This window comes from Dermacentor silvarum, chromosome 11, assembly GCF_013339745.2.
Source record: "Dermacentor silvarum isolate Dsil-2018 chromosome 11, BIME_Dsil_1.4, whole genome shotgun sequence".
Taxonomy (NCBI): domain Eukaryota; kingdom Metazoa; phylum Arthropoda; class Arachnida; order Ixodida; family Ixodidae; genus Dermacentor; species Dermacentor silvarum.
In genome coordinates, this window is record NC_051164.1 from 47,061,396 (window position 1) to 47,079,226 (window position 17,831).

Consider the following 17,831-nt stretch of genomic DNA (forward strand, 5'->3'; position numbering starts at 1 on the left):
TTGAAAGTGGCAGCCATCACTGCCATCTGGTATGAGTTCTTTTTTGGACGGTACTTGATATTCTTGATTCAGCTTGTTTCGTCCATTTTTGCTGCGGATAACTCCACTGCTAACCATTTCTAACACTTCTTTCGATATCCATTGTCTATATCGTGAGTGATCCTCACTGCCTCTGAACGCGATACGCTGGTTTTTGAAAGATACAATAAAAAAAGAAAAGGGAACAACAACAAAAAAACATGTGGCGTTGACGAGGGAGGGGAGGCTGTGCGATGGTCTCGATTGTACGTAAATCACAGGGCGCCGTTGTGAATACAAGCAGGGCTGCGCTGCGACCATTCGTAACGATATTATTGGCCATAGTTGCAGGATAAGCGCACGTGTCAATCAGCCCTTCCCCTCGCCTCCTCTCAGTCTCCTAGCGATTTTCCCCTTTGAGCGCGTCATTTCTCCGTCTCTCTCACACACTAGCATTCGACCGGCACAGGGGCCTGACAGGAGCCGCGAGCGGCGGCGCGCTTGGTGACCAGAACCTCACACTGGACTTTCCCAAAGACAACAAACCTCCTTGCGCTCGCGTTCCATTCATCGCGCTTACAGACTGTAAGGACCTCCTTCCCCTCGACTTCTCACTCGCCTACTGGGACTCGCAGGAGCCTCCTGGACAGGACTCGCCGATACTCACCGACCGAGGACAAAGGACGCCGACGTGTCGCCGAACAAGACGCACGGGCACCTTGAGCGCTTGCCCCGCAAGGGTTCAGCGCACAAACCACTCCGGGAACCGGGGTCCTCCTCCTCGCCTCCCGGGGGAACGCGCTCCCCGAAGAACAAACGAGTGCAAGTCGGGTGACGCTCCCGTCCCGTCAGTACCGGCTCACTCGCCGGCGTCGCGTCGTCGGGAGACGTGAGGATACCGTCGTCGCGAAGCGGGAAGAAGGATTGCTTGTCCCGCATCGGTACTGTGCGCGTCGGCAGCTTTCGGTGGCAGGGGGTCGCCGGGTGTTACTCGGTCTTCGTCGAGGAGCCAACGGACGTGAAACGGTTGCCACACCATCGGCAGCAGCGCCGCGAAGACGACGACAGGGGCCGGAGAGCCCCGCGGCAAGAACAGGATGCCTCGAGTCTCGAAGACGGGGCTAGGCCTAACGCTCCTCTGGGTGAGTAACCGTATGGCGACGTGGCGCTCCCGTGGCGCGCAGATGACGGCTGCGAGGTTGCGAGCGAGGTCGTTAGTGCATTGTATCAAAGGCAAATGAATTAATAGCTTTGATTGCACTTCCGCTTTCTTGAAGCTATTCAACGACGTTTGAGCATTCGAGAACGTTGGTCAATATAGATTTGGACAGAAGAAACATTGGCAGGAAAGCGAGGCTTGGTGAGCGGCATCAAAGGTTCGGAAATGGCGATAATTTGCGTGTTTTGCGGTGACTGCCCTTCTCCTGGTGGCAATAATTCAGCTATCCATTTGCCGCTTTTGCCTTCTGGGCATCTCGAAACTTTAGAGCAGAAGGAAGGCAACATTACAGTCGTGAATCTCCTTGAGATTAACAAACGGAAAGGAAACAAACGATAAAGAAGCAGAACGTCACTAAAGCACAGGGGTACTGCTTTCCGAGCGTAGCCAGTGATCTTTTGTTTTATGGGCCTTTCAATGCCCAATCCCCATTATTTTTTTCACGGCATTAAATTAGTGCCGTCCTCAAGCGAACCGAGGAGACGTTGAAACTCGGAAATCAAATGAAATCACCCGATCATTGAATAATTTAGTCACTGAAAATTTCTTTGTACAGGCCACATTTGTTTGCGGGTAAACATATTGAACGCATTAGTACAGTGACCGAAGATAGCGAGACAACAAAATTTACTGGCGGTTTTTATGCTCTGCTCGTGCTAGGTCTATGCCAAAGAACTAAGAACGTTAGCACGCACTGCTTTGCGATAGCGTTGTCACTAGTGCTTGCCCTGCGTCCGCGACTGTTCGACATGACTGAGGGCAGTGCCGATGCCTCTGCCGATACTACCATATGGATTATCACTTGGCCAAATGGCCAGCGCTTTTGCCAAATTACCTGTTTCCACTGCGGACAGGTCACCTCAGTTTTGTGTAAAACGCACCCCATAATAGGTTTTCCTCATATAGCAAAATGAATGACGCGTTCGATGAAACCAGCTAGCGACTGTCAGGCCGTGGAGCATCTTGGAGCAGTTGATCATGTACATATATTGTTGAACAGACCAAAATTTTGCACAGTAGTCCTGCATGTGCGTTTTAAGTACTAAGCTATAGGTTGACGTGCGGAGGACACATAAAATAACAATGCACAGCAACGTTCAGCCAAACGTGTCACTTCGTCAGGATGACGTGGCTTTGCCACGTATGAGCGACGGTCTCTGCGAAAGATTCAGTGTTGAATAGAACGTGCATATGAGTCGCTTTTTTCCCAATTTTCTCTCTCTTGCTCGAATATCATGTGCTACTGCAGATTGTATTTTCGTGCATATATATTTTTTTTCTTGGTGCTTGGAATTGAATAGTTTGAACGGTATTCTTTTGTTAATATTGTATTATTGTTCATATTCCTTATACCTGTGCAAACAACATGATTGCCTTAACTTGTCTTAAGTTTAGCATAGGAAGTGTTGCTTGCCTATTTGAATTACGCCTGCGTGCCAAACTATCCGGAGCAAAGGCGTCCGTCAGGCTGCTGAGCCTTTCATTTTTGCTTCGATTTCTGTATATGTGCGGCCACAAATCAATAACGAAAGAAAGATAGATAGATAGATCGCACCAGTGACGTTGGGACTGAAGTCATTTGAGATCTAGACAGACTTTAGTGGTTCGTCCAAACGTAAAGTTGGACCCGAAAAACGTTAACTTGTTACAGAATTGCTAGGCTTCAGACTTAAGTACACTATTTTAGGAGAGTTTGCTCTGATTTCTGACAACCTACGATTAATGGCAGTTGGGTTAATCACGTGCCCGCCACAAATTGCCAGCTTGGCCTTTCGTGACGTATTTCTTTTGAAGGTTGACGTCAGCACAGCTCTTGACGAATAGAACGTCGCCATTTGGCGTTCCATCTGCAGTCGATCTGTATGACAGCCACGACCGCAGTCTCAAGGCGTCTTTCAGCTTCATTACAAATGGAGTAATACAAGTGACTTTTGCATGAAATCGGCATTAAAATACTACGTGCGTATTACAATCTCAGCTATCTTCAAAACTATGATAACCGATAATGACAGTTTTATGTAATTTTCATGATAATGATTATTGTTTTGAGAAGCAAAAGAAATCACATGCAAGAAGGATACTGATAACGGCGATATTGCAGTAGAAAAAAAAAAAAGAAAACAGAACAACCGCTTTGAAGGTACCACTTTCATTTTGATGGTCCTGACGTCTACTGCAGACGCATTGCTTACGCGCACGATGTCTCATAGGCTTTCCAGCAGGCATATAAAGAATTGGAAAGTACCTGTATTAGAATGCATAGCAGCATCAAGTAGAAAAGAGCTTACTGTTTTAGGGCCACGTCCTCGTCCGACCTTGCAGAGCGTACAAGAGTGCTGGTGGACTTTTTCAGAAATAACTGATACGATTGCTGTCTCACAAATAGTGTTTAGAATAATTCGAATATTTTTAACGTCATTGTAATTATGAAATGAAAGGAGGCACACCTATAGCTTCTACAGACTCACCGCATAACCAAGAAATCTCCAAGATCAGCGCACAGTGTTTGCTCGCGACACTTACCCTAGAAAAGCTGTGCTGCATCTGATGGAACAACCTTGCGACGCGGAGCATAGAGGAATCCCTAATGCAACCGTGAAGGTTAACAACAGACTCATCTCTAACACGCTTCCAAGCCACGCACGCTTTAACTAGCCAACCAAAGACAAGGCACCTGTCTCGAGGAGCACCCTGGCTCTTTCGACAATAATAGAAGTCACGTGATGTCACGAAATAGATGTGCTTCTTTTATTCTTTTTCCCGTACGGATGTCATCTCGACGGCTGCGTTGCTGCTATAGCGAGCACTGTGGTGAAATTACACGCTGGATTAAGGAACTGGCTCAACGAGAAGCGGATCCCACTTGGCTATCAAATGGAGAAAAAAAAGTAACGTAAGGAGAACGCAACTTGCTTGTTTGAATCTTGAAATGGCGAAGACGAGAAAGTAATACTATCTTGTAAGAAGGCGAGTAGAAAAGGGGACGCAGTGCTAGCCCGTGTCGCGAGGAAACCACGATACGTACCGCGAGATAAAAATTCTGTTTTCTTTTCACGAATGCCAGGCGTAATAAGACCCCGTCCCCCGTTATTTTTTTTTCCGCTGCTCGGAAACTCATCACGCCACGTTGAGGAGAGAGCAAGAGAGAGGGACAGGAGAATATATTTATTTGCCGGGAATGCTTTCTTAAACGTGACTTTTGCCAAAGCTCTCGAGTCTCGACGCTGGTTAAAAGGCGAAACGCAGCTGGTCCGGCGAGGCTTTGGACGCGACTACCGAAAGCGGGCCGGCTCGACTGAAACAACGAAAGCTGCGAGCCTGCTGCGCAATGTGGGACAGGTCGCATCGCGACAGCGCGATCGTAAAGATGCCCGACACGTCTGTAATAGGCTGCGCGAATGTTTTGAAGCCGCTGCAGCGGCTCGAGCTGCTGCTTGCTCTGCGGTTGCTATGAAGCGAGCTTTCTAATCGCGAAGTTAGTGAAACGAATCTGAAAGGCGAAATCGACCGCATGCGCGCGCCCGTAGAAAAATTGTAAGGTTTGGGATCTGCGCAATAACTGCTCCCAGAAGCACACGCACTTTGCAGGGTTTTTCGTTGTGCCGAAGATTACAATAAGTGTCACTTATTGGAGCGGCTATGACAGAAGTATTTCCCGACGCTCCACATAGCTCGTCGATCCTTGGAAGAAGAAAGTGAACAAGCATAAACGAAGCCTGAAAAAATTAGGTCGGATATAAAGAAAAAAAGAAAAGAAAATGAGAACAATAATTTTTTATACGTTTAACCTGTGTCGGACGAACTTTAGCCTAGGTGTGAAAACCTTGCAGAAGAAAGGTAAATAATCGCGTCACGTAGGAAACATGAATGGTGCGACAATAAAAGCCTGACACTAAATAATGTAAAACTTTCCGGAACAGCTTTTTTGCTTAACCTCAGCAGCGCATAGTTTTATGTACTTGTTTTTGTCAAGTCAGTACAACAATTTAATTGCAGCAACTATCGTCTAGGTACTCGTAAAGGCCTCGCGTATAGGTTGTCAGCACGTTTTCACAAAGAGCATGTCAAACGAGTTACCCGGACTTACGAAATCATGGGATACACAAGAAACAAATCTGTAGAACTGACAGACAACTTTTAGTAGAACACGGTTCGTGAGACCTCTCACGTATGTCTCAAAATTGCAAGTGACTGAAGTTCACAGCAACTTCTGCTGAAAAAATAAAAATAAAACGGACACCATCCGCAAATCGTTTCAACTACTGTATAAATCATGCACAAAAAGCCACGATAAGTTCCTCATGCAAATTCCCAACTCAGCTACAAGCCACATGCTATAAGGATAGTCGTGGTCTCACCTATAGGCCAAATTTCTAAACATTATCATACGTTTGCTCCTACATTACACTGGTCAGCGTGGGCTGTTATTACCCTGAAACCTTCTAGTCAGCCCGGCCTATTGATCTTGCAGCAGTCCCATTACGGCGGTATTCTCGGTATGTAAATGTCCAATACCACTCTCAGTGAGCGTTTATTGTCTAAACAAACAGGCACAGCGCCAGCAGCTTCAGTGAGGGGTCGCACCCTAGCTCCCAAAAAAGGGCAAAATATCGCAGAGAGTGAACGATCGGGAATACGATGACAGTACGCTATGTATACGTGTGGGTGCAGGTCAGTCTGGACGGAAACACAGACATAACACGTTGTTTACGTACAATGTTTTTTCCGCCGCAAGTGATGCATGGATTCTCGTCGCATGTTTAAGAAATGAACAAGAAAAGGAGCGCACTGGTAGAGCATGACGAAGTGGTAGACAAAGATGCTCACTACCAACCAAATGTCTTTTCTTTTTCTTTAATGCAGCGATATATAGCCTCTCTCGCCAAGAAGCATGTGCTGTGTCCACCAGCCCAAGCGCATACGCTTCTGCAGTTCAGAAAGATTGCTGCAAATAATGCTCCAGAAAACACTTAGAGTGTTAAACCCATTAGCCGAAATGGTTTATACAGCTCGAAGGAATCCGTACTCAAAGAACTGTGTGTAACAAAATGAAGCATTGCGCGAGTTTATGCTCGTCAATATAAAACAATCATAAGATCGCATTCGCATCTTCATGATGATATGTTGCACATTACCGTCCATTGTCGCGATTAAATCGCTGCGCTGTATCGTCCCAGCACCCTCGCCAAATACCGAGGAGTTGGGTAAAGAAGCATTGCTTTAATGAATTAGTAACAAATTTCTTCGCTTGTTCTCCATGACAAGTGATTCTGCGTTACCACTTTGCGCGCACGGTAAGAGACTGCCAAATTGATTTTACTTTTGCATAAACTGCTTCGGCCGTTGTTTCGTGTGTGTTTACACAATTCCGTAAACTCTTAGATGTATCTTGCATGTTTCCACATGAATTTTCGTTCTTTTTGTATATTGTTGGTGATGGATTATCCAGCGGACCGATACCGGGTTTTCCAGTGTTTCCATTTAAGTAAATGAACAACGGCATTGGGCTCTACGTTACTATCACTATCGTTACTATTTCTACTAGCGCTTTGTGAGCAAGATCGGATTGCGGTTTCGATGTACGACAAAATTAAACTAATCTACTCAGTGTGCAGAAAAATTTCCAAGGCTAGGAAGATTTAGGACAATGGCTTTGGCCATAAAAAGATAATGAAGATAAATGCTGCAAAAGCAAAAAACAAAAAAAAAAACAAGAACAAACGAAGTTACTTTTTCTAGAACCTAGAAAAGTATGTCAAGGTACCGCAAGTGCGACACAAATGACATCCTTTGGATATTTTGGGCCACACTATTTGGTGTCAAAAGTGAGTGTTTGTGACCTCACAAACATGAGAAGTTTTTTCAGTCACATTTGGCACTGCCATAGGCAGACAACAATGTATTATTTCGGTACGTTGGGTGGTAACACGCACGACATAAAATGTAGTTCTTCCGGCGCTTGTTTATAATTGTCTGCAGAAGCAAGAAGCAATCGTATTTGTATTTGCATCTTTCTTGAAACAGAAAATTTAACGAGAAGACTTCTAATGATGAAATTTGGAAGATTCATTCATTCATTTAATCGTTTTACGCATAACATGCCCATGAATAGCCGGAGTCCTTGGTGATGGTGCACTTAAAAAAATGTAGCCAGCGAATATTTTAGAGAAAGCACTGAACCAGAAAAAGAGGAAAGAAAGAGAGAACGAAACAAGAACACAACAAACAAATAAACAAACACAAAAACGTATTACAAGTCAAACATAGTTGTAGAAATCATTCTGAGGACAGACTAGTGAATAGAAGATGTGAAGTTTGAAACGCAATACAATCTGCTGAAAAACAATACGTACAAAGGGCTTAGGTTAGTCAAATCAATGACGAAATGATTCTAGGACTGCGCAAGCCCCAATCCAGACACATCAAAACATAGCACTGAAGTAAGCTGCGGACATATCACAATATGCAGAAATTTGAATTAAGAAAAATTTAATCATGGTACTTACGAAATACAATGAACCAGGTTTTAATTAATATCGCGAGAGCGTCTGTGGCACGCTAGTCAGTGTTTCATTACGGCGATAAAGTGGCGCAAAGTGGTCAGATAGGCGATAGTACGCTAACGCGCCCAATTAATTTTTCGGTGCCAGCGTCGTCTGTAGGCTCTTGCCTTCATAGCACATGCCATGCGTAACACGGGTAGCAAAAAATCATAGCACAAAAGGTAACACGGGTAACAACCCGTGTTACCTTTTGTTGCCCCTTTCTTTGTTGCCTGCGTTACCCTTTGTTACCTCTGCCTTTGTTACCCATGTTACCTTTTGTTACCCCTGCATTTGTTGCCCTGCCTTTGATACCTATCGTTCACACCAACTCCTTACAATAGCTGGCGCGTGCTGATAACTTCCGATTTGAATACGAAGCATCCTTCCCTGAGTGCAGCCAAACTGCTTAACAGTAGACCGATCCGGGCGATAGTGAAGTCTAATATAATGTGTCACAGGGGAGACCGTGGGTGTGTGCCACTGGCGTAACTAGGTATTTTTGCACTGGGGCCATCGGATATGGGCCGTTGGGTATGTATCACTGGGTTGTTAGTTTGCTTTGAATCTTATATACTGTCAGTGCAAACGTTCTTCTATACTTCGTATAATAAATGCAAACACTACAACATATCATCGCTACATAAGCGCTCGCCTACACGACAGTTACAATATTCACACAATTGTTGTCTACAAATCATGAATGCTTCGCATTGTATAGACGTCAATTGACATTGAGTCTATCCACATTTGCTTCTTTTTTATCTTCTCTGCCGCATGTGCCCTTGATGTGATCAGAAAAAAAGGGCATCACAGATGCCCCCTTTTACTCGTTCTCGTGCGCGGCTTCACACCATTTTTCGTTAGTAGTGTCGAGCATATAACTCTGTCAGGACGTGTGCCCTTTTGGGGTGAACGGTGCGTTAGGCGGCGCTTGCACTTGAAGGTGCATTGAACGTTTGCGCAAACTCTAGGCGATCTCGCCGTATACGGCGCCGACCGTCAGAAAAAGCTGTCGCTCACGTGATATTGCTAAATGTCATGGCTGATTTAACTCTCTTCGTAGAAATTATCTAAATTTGATAACATCATCTGTACGATAGGATACAAAGTCTCACGGCAATATAAAATATAAATACTGATGTCTGTTTAAGGAGTTGCAGAAAAAAAGAATTGACTTATTGTTCTGGGCGCCTGTAGAGCTTTCCAATTTAAAGTTTTGTTAGCTTTTCGTACTATAAGTTCACGAGAATTAACATGCTGCAGTAAGGTTACTAATGTTCTGTTAACCTGTAGTTGCAGTGGTCATGTAAATAATGAAAGCAGAAGGTTCCTACATAAAACTTTGCAACTGGTTACTACGCGCGTTTTTTGTTTCGGTTTGTAGCAATAATTTCTTGAGTCAGTGCCGCGGGGAAGCAAGCAACGCATTCTTATATTCCTGGTTGGTTGCAGCAACTAAAGCAGTTAATCGGCTGCTGAGCTCCTCGTTCAACTCTTTCGTTACCATAGAAAAATGTGGCATTTTTGTAGGTTTTCGTAATTTTTTAAAAATAAATATTATGGGGGTTACAGTGTCCGGCTATATATCAACACAAAGCTAAATATGTGTACTTTGCAAAGACAAAACTTATAAAACAATAAGGTGTAACAAGTAATAATATCTATGAAAAACAAGATTTATTGCAATATATTTTATCAAAAAGGTCAAATCACTCGCATACACACACAAACACCTTCATAAAAACCTTCACACATAGACACACATGCACACTACCTACACTCATGGACACAGACATACACATAGGCACAAATAGAAACACATGCACCGCTGCGCATACACACATAGAAGCATCATGTTCACATTGCGTACACACATGCTCACAGAACACATACACACATTCAAACACGTACACGTGGCCACAAGTACACGCACGCACAAACACACACACACAGAAACACACATACACTCATGCACTGTTTGACACACCCGCACATTTTCACATACACACTCGAACAATGCCTAGATGTGCTGAAGCTTTATTTGCCTCAGCTGAGTGTTTGTATTAGCGTCCCTTTCATCCTTCTTGCGACCAACGACTTGGTAAATGTGCAAATCATTCAAATTCAACAAAGTGTAGCTTTATATATTCAGTATTTAGCAATGTTTAATCTTTTGACAAATTCTCATTGCTTTCGTACTTAGAGAAAAATAATATTGTATAGAAATTCAGACCAGAAAAAGCATATAAAGCGTAATATAGCACCACAAGAACGTCTGAAACCAGAGAGAAGTAGCCACACATCCGAGCGATCATAGCTCCATAGTGTCCTCTAATATTACCTTGTAGGCATCAGTGTGTATTTCATCTCCGTTGGAGATGAAATTACGATTGATTGAATGATTGATGAAACGCAGCCTACAAACTCGCTCACTGTAATCGACAGACGTTCAGAGGAAGGCCGTACCAATTACAATACGAATAAGATTCAGGATTCTTACATTCATTCCATGGCCTGCCAGCATTGGTTGCCGATTGCGAGAGGTTCCTTTCTAAAAACACCTGCTCCCCCTGCTGTTCAGGGGCGATCCGCCCGTGCCCTCTCCTTGGCCAAAGAAAGCGGCACCTCTTTGATGTCGCATACGCTTTTTTAACGAAAGTGAAAATTTTTATACAGCAGAAAACGCTGCCTGTTGCAGCGACACTAGCAGACGTTTTCTATTCGCCAGCCTGCATTGTCGAGACAAACGCAGATCTGCTTAATTAGGTGCTTATTATTCCACATTTAAGAGCAGTCAATCAGAAGTAAACTTGGCATAGCAGAAAGCAAGATGCGTGCACTGAAAGATAAGCAGGGTAATATCATCAGCAATTTCGATGATATAGTAAAAGCAGCCGAAGAATTGTATACTAAGAAGGGCCTTGGAAGACATGACTCGGGGGAAAATGGCAGCAGAAGATGGAATAACAGACAATTTAATCAAAGACGGAGGAGACATAATGCTTCAAAAGCTTGCCGTCCTTTATACGCAATGCCTCACGACTTCAAGTGTACCTGAGGACTGGAAGAATGCCAACATTACACTAATCCGTACGAAGGGAGACGTTAAAGGTTAAAGAATTGAACAATTAAAGGCCAATTAGCTTGCTGTCAGTATTGTATAAAATATTCACCAAGATAGTTTCCAATAGAATCCTGTCTGCGAGCCTACCACTATCATTTGCACTATCTTTGCATTTTACCGGTACTAACATATGGGGCAGAACCTTGGAGGTTAACAAAGAATGAAGGAAGTATAGGGTTATACGTGCCAAAACGACGACTTGATTACGAGGCACGCAGTAGTGGGGTACTGCGGATTAATTTTTGACCATCAGGGGATCTTTAACGTGCCCCCAATGCACGTTAACAAAGAAGCTCAAGAACAAGTTAAGGACCGTGCAAAGAGCGATGGAATGAATGTTAGGCGGAAGCAAACGAGGATAGCCGATATTCTAGGTGACATTAAAAGAAAAAAATGAAGCTAGGCTAGCCTTGTAAAGCGTAGATAACCGGTGGACCATTAGAGTTACAGAATGGGTGCCAAATGCAGCGAAGCGCAGTCGAGCACGGCAGAGAACGGGGTGGTTTGATGAAAATAGGAAATTTGCAGGCGCAAGTTGGAATCAGCTGGCACAAGACAGGGTTAATTGAAGATCGCAGCTAGAGGTCTTCGTCCTGCAATGGAAGTAAAAAATAGGCTGATGATGATGATGATGATGAATCAGTTGGCTGACCTGACATGTGCACAACAAAGAAATATAGAGCACAACCTTCGAAAATGGACCTAAAATATCGACGATATTTTTCACATTTTAAACGCCCCTGACATTCAATAATGTTTCGAATAATTGCAGTTTTACTTTATTTCGCCTAAAACCTACAAAACATTTTGAAACTGTCGATGAACGCATTTACGTGGGTTAGGTTTCTTTAGTTGCTGACTTGCACGAAATAAATTACATGTAAATAATTACTAATAATCAATAATATTTTTCTGGCAATCTTGTCACTGAACTATTACTTTGGGTACTGGGTGCGCTAGATATAATTCAATTACTTTTTTTCAGTAATCAGTTACATGTAACCAGTTACGTTTTTGACGAAACAAGCTATAATTGACAAAGCAGCTTAATTTGGCGGGAACTACATTGACCAAAACATTGAAAGCATGTACACCGGTTACTTCCGTCCCACAATCAGCGTCCTGCAGCTTCACCTCTATCACCTGAACATGACAGGCTTGCAGATTTACAACCCTATCTTGGAAGTCCGCCCTGTCACCTTTTGTAGCTTATAGTAAACCTTTGTTTTCTGACACTTCTAAGCGGCCTTCATATATAGGCGGTGAGAGTCGCTTCTGAATTCTTGTTTACTTGGGACAGTGTATGACTTCTGTGATATAGGTAGAAGTTGTTGGCGTCTAAACTTATGTGTTTCTATCAGTTTGATATATACGCGAATCATGTGATTGTAACGCACGAACAATATTGTGAGAGCTGAGCAATATGCAGCTTATAGATTACATTGCATATTTGCCCACATTTATTAAGGGACGTGAACCTTTGCTGGCATCGGTCACAATTATTCGTGTAAGTCTGAATGGCTAACGTGCGAAAGGCGCTGAGGAGTGCACAAGATGTCGGCCGACAAGTTGAAACGGCGCTTCTATGGCTCCATAGCGACGACCATTTCGGATTCGGACGTGAATGCCAGGGGTCAACTATAGAAGATCTCCCCCTTTTTTCACTGGCCCTACAGGAGAGGCATATGTTGAAAATATAGGAGTCACAGCGCCAAGCAACCGTGGCATAACGCGATTGGCTGAGACGCCGTGATGTTTACTGCCTGTGCTTGTCGGCCCACAATAGGTTAGGTTAGGTTAGCGTAAAATGCGTTAGGTGGCGCTGCGCACTCTCACAACGGTTGCAAAGCGGGTCGGGTATCGGCGGCGGCGCTTCAGCCAATCTCGTTCAATCACGGTTGCTAAGGCTAGAGTGTACTATTCTAGGTCACTCTACTAAGGCGTTGTGCGTTCTATATTTTCAATATATCCTATCGGAAGCGCCTTCTCCTAGCCCCTGCAAAAATGTAGCGCTGTGATTCATAGAGGACCCTGGCCCGAGCATCGCGGCATTGAGTAACCAAAATCTCGTGAGCAAGGTGTTCGTACGCTAAAACAAAACATTTCACTCGAGCGCGCACATCGAGTGAGATTGCAGTGTCGCGGCAGATGTGTTCAAAAAGAGACAAGATTACCCAAAACAATATTCTGTAAAGCAATAGTTAGTGAAGATGAACACGCGTGAAGGGATGCAGAGGATGCATTGTAATAGCAGGGCAGCTCGTTGTACTTACTGAATTTGTGCCATAGTAATAAAAGTAGGGAGCAAAGTAACGTTAAAATAGTCGATTACTTAATAAAATTTGCGTAATTACTTTCGTAGGGCAGTGATTGGTAATAGGGATGAAATTTGTGTAAGAAGTATTGTAATTGTTACTGGGTGCTTTTTTTTCGGTAACGTGCACTAGGCAGTTTCTTTTTTCTAAGCAGCAAACATTGTCAGTTACGTTTATTTTACACGAACTCTTCCAACTTGATCATTCCTGAATATTTTTAATTGAAACTTTAGGCACATGTTCTTTATAAATTCTGCCTTTGCTACAAACTACGCTCAAATTCATTGAAACAGCCACTGATAAATACTGACAGCCACATATCTTGTTAGTTTACTAGTGAGGCACATTTAGTAACAGTTGTCAAATTAAATAGACACCTAAATTACTAATTCAGCAAGCAAAACAGTAAAACAACAATCGGCCTCGTTAAAGCTCTCAGCTCAATTATACCAGGTGGCTGCACAGTGCGACAGTTTGCGAACCATGATCCCTGAATAACGCGTGACTACACTAAACACGATATATACTTTATCACAACAGGTTACCATATGACTTTCCAGCAAAAGCCAATGTAGTAGGACGAGAACTTTCTGAGACGATATCTGTGCGTGCATTCATTATTATTAGATGTGGACGAATATAAACTTTTTTTGGCCACGAATCGAATAGAAATATTAAGTGTCGAGTATCCAACAGTCAGACGCAGGATTATTTAATGCAGCATCATTAGGTACCGCGGCTGTACTGACTCAGGCAAAAAAAAAAAAAAGACAGCTAGCTATCTGAAAAAAGGATCCGTTTTGAACACAACATCCCTAATTGTCATTAAAAAGAAGTGCAGGAAATGTCTCTCAATCTGCTTAGAGCGTGTTTGCAAACAAACTTTCTAAGAATTATAGGCGCCACTAACGCTAAGAAGCACATTGAGTTGTATGCCCTGTCCTTCTAAGCAGCTGCCGGCCTTATACTTGTTGCTTGCTTATCTTCAGGAGGTGGGCTTGCTTGACAAACTTTAGATAGAATATGTTGCATATACACATTACGACGACAAACGTCTTTTTTTCACATAAGCCTTTCTCTTAAATGCAACACAGCAAACATCTTTACCTACCGAATCCTTCCACAACTTTCTCCTTCGCCTCTCTCTTTATCTAGAGCATTTCAATCCTTCATCCCCTCCCTCATGCCACGGAACATGTAGGGTACATTGTACACGCCGGTAGAATTCTCTGCGTTAAAATAAAGATATTTCTCTCTTTCTAAAAAAAATCATTAGCTACTGTCTTCCGAGCTCTAAACAAATTCTAAAGTAAATTGTGGCTGAAAGAGGACCAGAAGTTGTGCGAAAAGAATAAAAGCCTCGGAAGGACTTAAGCGCCGCAGACACATGTAACATCCTGTTGCAAGGAAAAGATCGCTGGTTGTAACAATATATATATATAACTGCTACCATGACTAGACTGCCAAAAACATTAAATGTCAGACTGCCGGCAAGAATGGCAGGTTCTCATTTAGGCTTCCGTTGCGAAACCGTAAACATAGCTTGCATTAGCCATTTTCTTTCTACATTTATTCCAAAGCCTTTGGCGTTGTTCCGCTTCTGGTAATTAGTGATTTAACAGACGGAGCGTTTAACAGACGGAAAAAAGTAACCAGAGTTTATTAGTCAATGGTTGTGAAATATTTGCCTAGTTTGGAATATTAGAAAATACTGAATAGGTCACTTTAAAAAACGAATACGAATAGTTAGTGTGTTATATTCGATTCGTATTTGAAATTTGGAATATTCGCCCACTCCTAATTATTATGGCACTACAACAAGGGCCCCACTTGCAACAGTGACCGCTAACTGTTTGCACATAAAGTATGTTCCGTATCGTATCTTACGGACCAACTGCCCTACAAGCACGTGTTCAGGAATGGGGCACACGGCTGTCTGCAGACCATTGGCAGAAAATACGGCATATCAAATGCACTTCTTGCCATCTAGATCAGGCGAAACTTTTATTAATAAACGTTCCTAGTAAATGCTATGCTAATGCTTTGCATGCTAGACATGATAAGTACAATTTCATTCCAACTACGCACAAGGAACCTTTTACGTTCTTGTCCGGTCAGAAATTTTGTGTAAGAATTATCGCAATCAGCATGCGTGTATCTGTTCGTGGTTCTGCACTGCGTTTAACAGTATAGCGAATATGCAGATGGTCGACAAGTCTCTTTTTGTTGTTGAGAATGCGCTTCGGTGCTAACAAACAGATGCAAATACCACAGTCACCCTCAATGCCAGTTTTTTGTCGACTCCTTTTTACTCCTCTCTCCCACCAACGCACCCATGTGACCCACGAGGCCAAGGAGACGTTCACTACGCGACCCACGCGACCACAGCTAGCTTGCACATTGCACGGATCACCCATGCCTTTATTACACCATCTCCGGGAATGACCTAGTTTGCTGGTAAACTGTCTTTGGGACCAGCCGCGTTTCTCTTGCGCTGTCTCTATGGGATCAGCGTAATTGACTCGTCGAGAAAACGACTGAGCAGAGATGCCAAATACAAGGAGGAAGGCAAAGATAGCTTAACGTTAATAAAATAGTGCGCGCCTGAAGGGGAATGTTTGTCGCAGTGAATATATGTAGGTACCGTTTGATGTTTAATAGCGCGATTCCTTCAAGAAGAGAGCAGGTCACGAGCATGTTCCCAGGGGTAATAGAGAGCTTATTTTTTGTCTCCTTTGCAAGAAACGCATATAGAGCTGAATGCAGCGGTAGTACGTAAGCAAAGCTTGGTTATATTAAATGGTGCATCTAACCGTAGCATCATAGGGCTACCATTACACTGAATAAGAGACAGCAAGTTGACAAAGTAGTTGAGTTTTACCAGCTGAATACGAACGTCGATTACGGTTATCTCGTTCTATAAGAGGTCACAGTCAAGTTAGCAAGATATTCTTTGCAGATGCAGCAGTTACTGCCTTTTCCGTGAACATTGTTCAAAGGACATAGTATGTCAGTAGTAGTACGTTTGAAATCAATGTTTTCATCGTACGCCCGTTCATTTTATATTACTCTTAAAAGAAGTTTCTTTCTTGTTATTTTCTTCTTTTTGTCAGAAACGTGCTTCGCACTAACAATATGACAACCGTCAAGTAGTTCATTGTACATTATAGTTTATTTCGTTTTATTGCTACCGAATCAGTTATATTGTTTACCATTTCGTGTTTCAGTGTTTAGTTATGACTGTTGCATATTTGCAACGAGGTAACAAGCGTCACGCCCATGCTTGTCGCATTCAATAGGCTCGAACCGAATGTAACGGAATGATACTATAAATAGTGCGTGTTGATATTTATGCATATACAAGGAATATTTATAAATGTTATCCAAGCAAATTGGTAAACAGCCTGCTGGGTAATGAACATAAAATCCCGTTAGAGCGACAAAAGGTTTGTTGTCTAGTAATTGATAATTTACAAATTATGAATCTTTCATGATTATGAAAGATTATATCTTTCATTCAGAAATGAAAGATATGAAAGATGCACGAGATAATTCACAATGAAATGAAATCTTTTGATTATTTTAGAAGAAAAACGTTTCACCATAATATGTACAGCGTGTTTTTGCGCTGTCTCAGATTATAAAAAGAAACAGTTCAATACAAGGATTGTTTTCACTGACCATGCTACAAAGTAGCGATGGATTTTAGAATTCGCTGCTAGTTGCCAATAATAATAAAGGTGCCATCGATATTTTCAATGCGATCCCCCCCCCTTCCCCGAAAAAATAGCAGTGGGGGTGGGAGGGAGTGACTTGAAGTTGACACCTGCAAAACCTACATATAACACCCATCTTTGTCAGGCTGTTACCATTATAGAAAGCATGCAGATGATCGTCGGAAGCGGCAATTATAAACAATAAGCACATTTATAAACGTAAGCCTCTTCAGACTGTAGGAGCATGTTACCGAATTGTCACATAGCAGCTGCATAACAAAACATGAAGCTAATTTTCATTATCAGATACTACTATCACTGGAACTTTTGGAAGTGCCCTAAACGACCGGACAAGAAGGACAACACATGGGCGGAGACTATGAACTGGTTTTATTCGTGGCGATCCTTTTTAAGCTTTCCAGGATTAAAAAAAAATCGCGTGTTGCAGATAACATAATTGTAGTCCTTGAGCTGGATTATTCAGAAAGGCGGACATTATTTGCACGAGAAATCGAAACACGCATTCAACAAAGTAACAAAAATTTACTAATCAGCTTCATAATTATTTGCTTTACGGTCTGTTTGGGTATACGCGCCATCAAACTCGGCGTAAAAATGCAATGTCGTTCCACCTACTTTGTTAACAGAACTCTGTTTTATGCAATAAAGCACGAAAACAGCTGGAACGCCCATGTATTTTGTCCCACATCTTGTAAATAATATCACGAAATTAGTGCCATCCGGAAAATTATTTGAAGTGGATACGCCTTGCGACTTCATTGGCTACAATTCGTAAATTGGAATTTGCCGTTACGTAATTAATGAAGAAGATAATTAGTGCATTTTCGTTTATTAGAGAGATTTATGTGTTTCGATTGCTCGTGCTAGGAATGT

At 42.7% G+C, this 17,831-nt stretch overlaps 1 protein-coding gene across 1 annotated transcript in view; it reads left to right on the forward strand.

Annotated features, from left to right (window-relative positions):
* Positions 1-474: 474 nt before the first annotated feature.
* LOC119432556 (uncharacterized) overlaps positions 475-17,831 on the forward strand; it is a 28,795-nt gene continuing 11,438 nt past the window's right edge. The window contains exon 1 of the mRNA XM_037699720.2: positions 475-1,160. Within this exon, the coding sequence (XP_037555648.1) occupies positions 1,116-1,160 (45 nt within the window). The 5' untranslated portion in view covers positions 475-1,115. The remainder of the gene's footprint in view (positions 1,161-17,831) is intronic.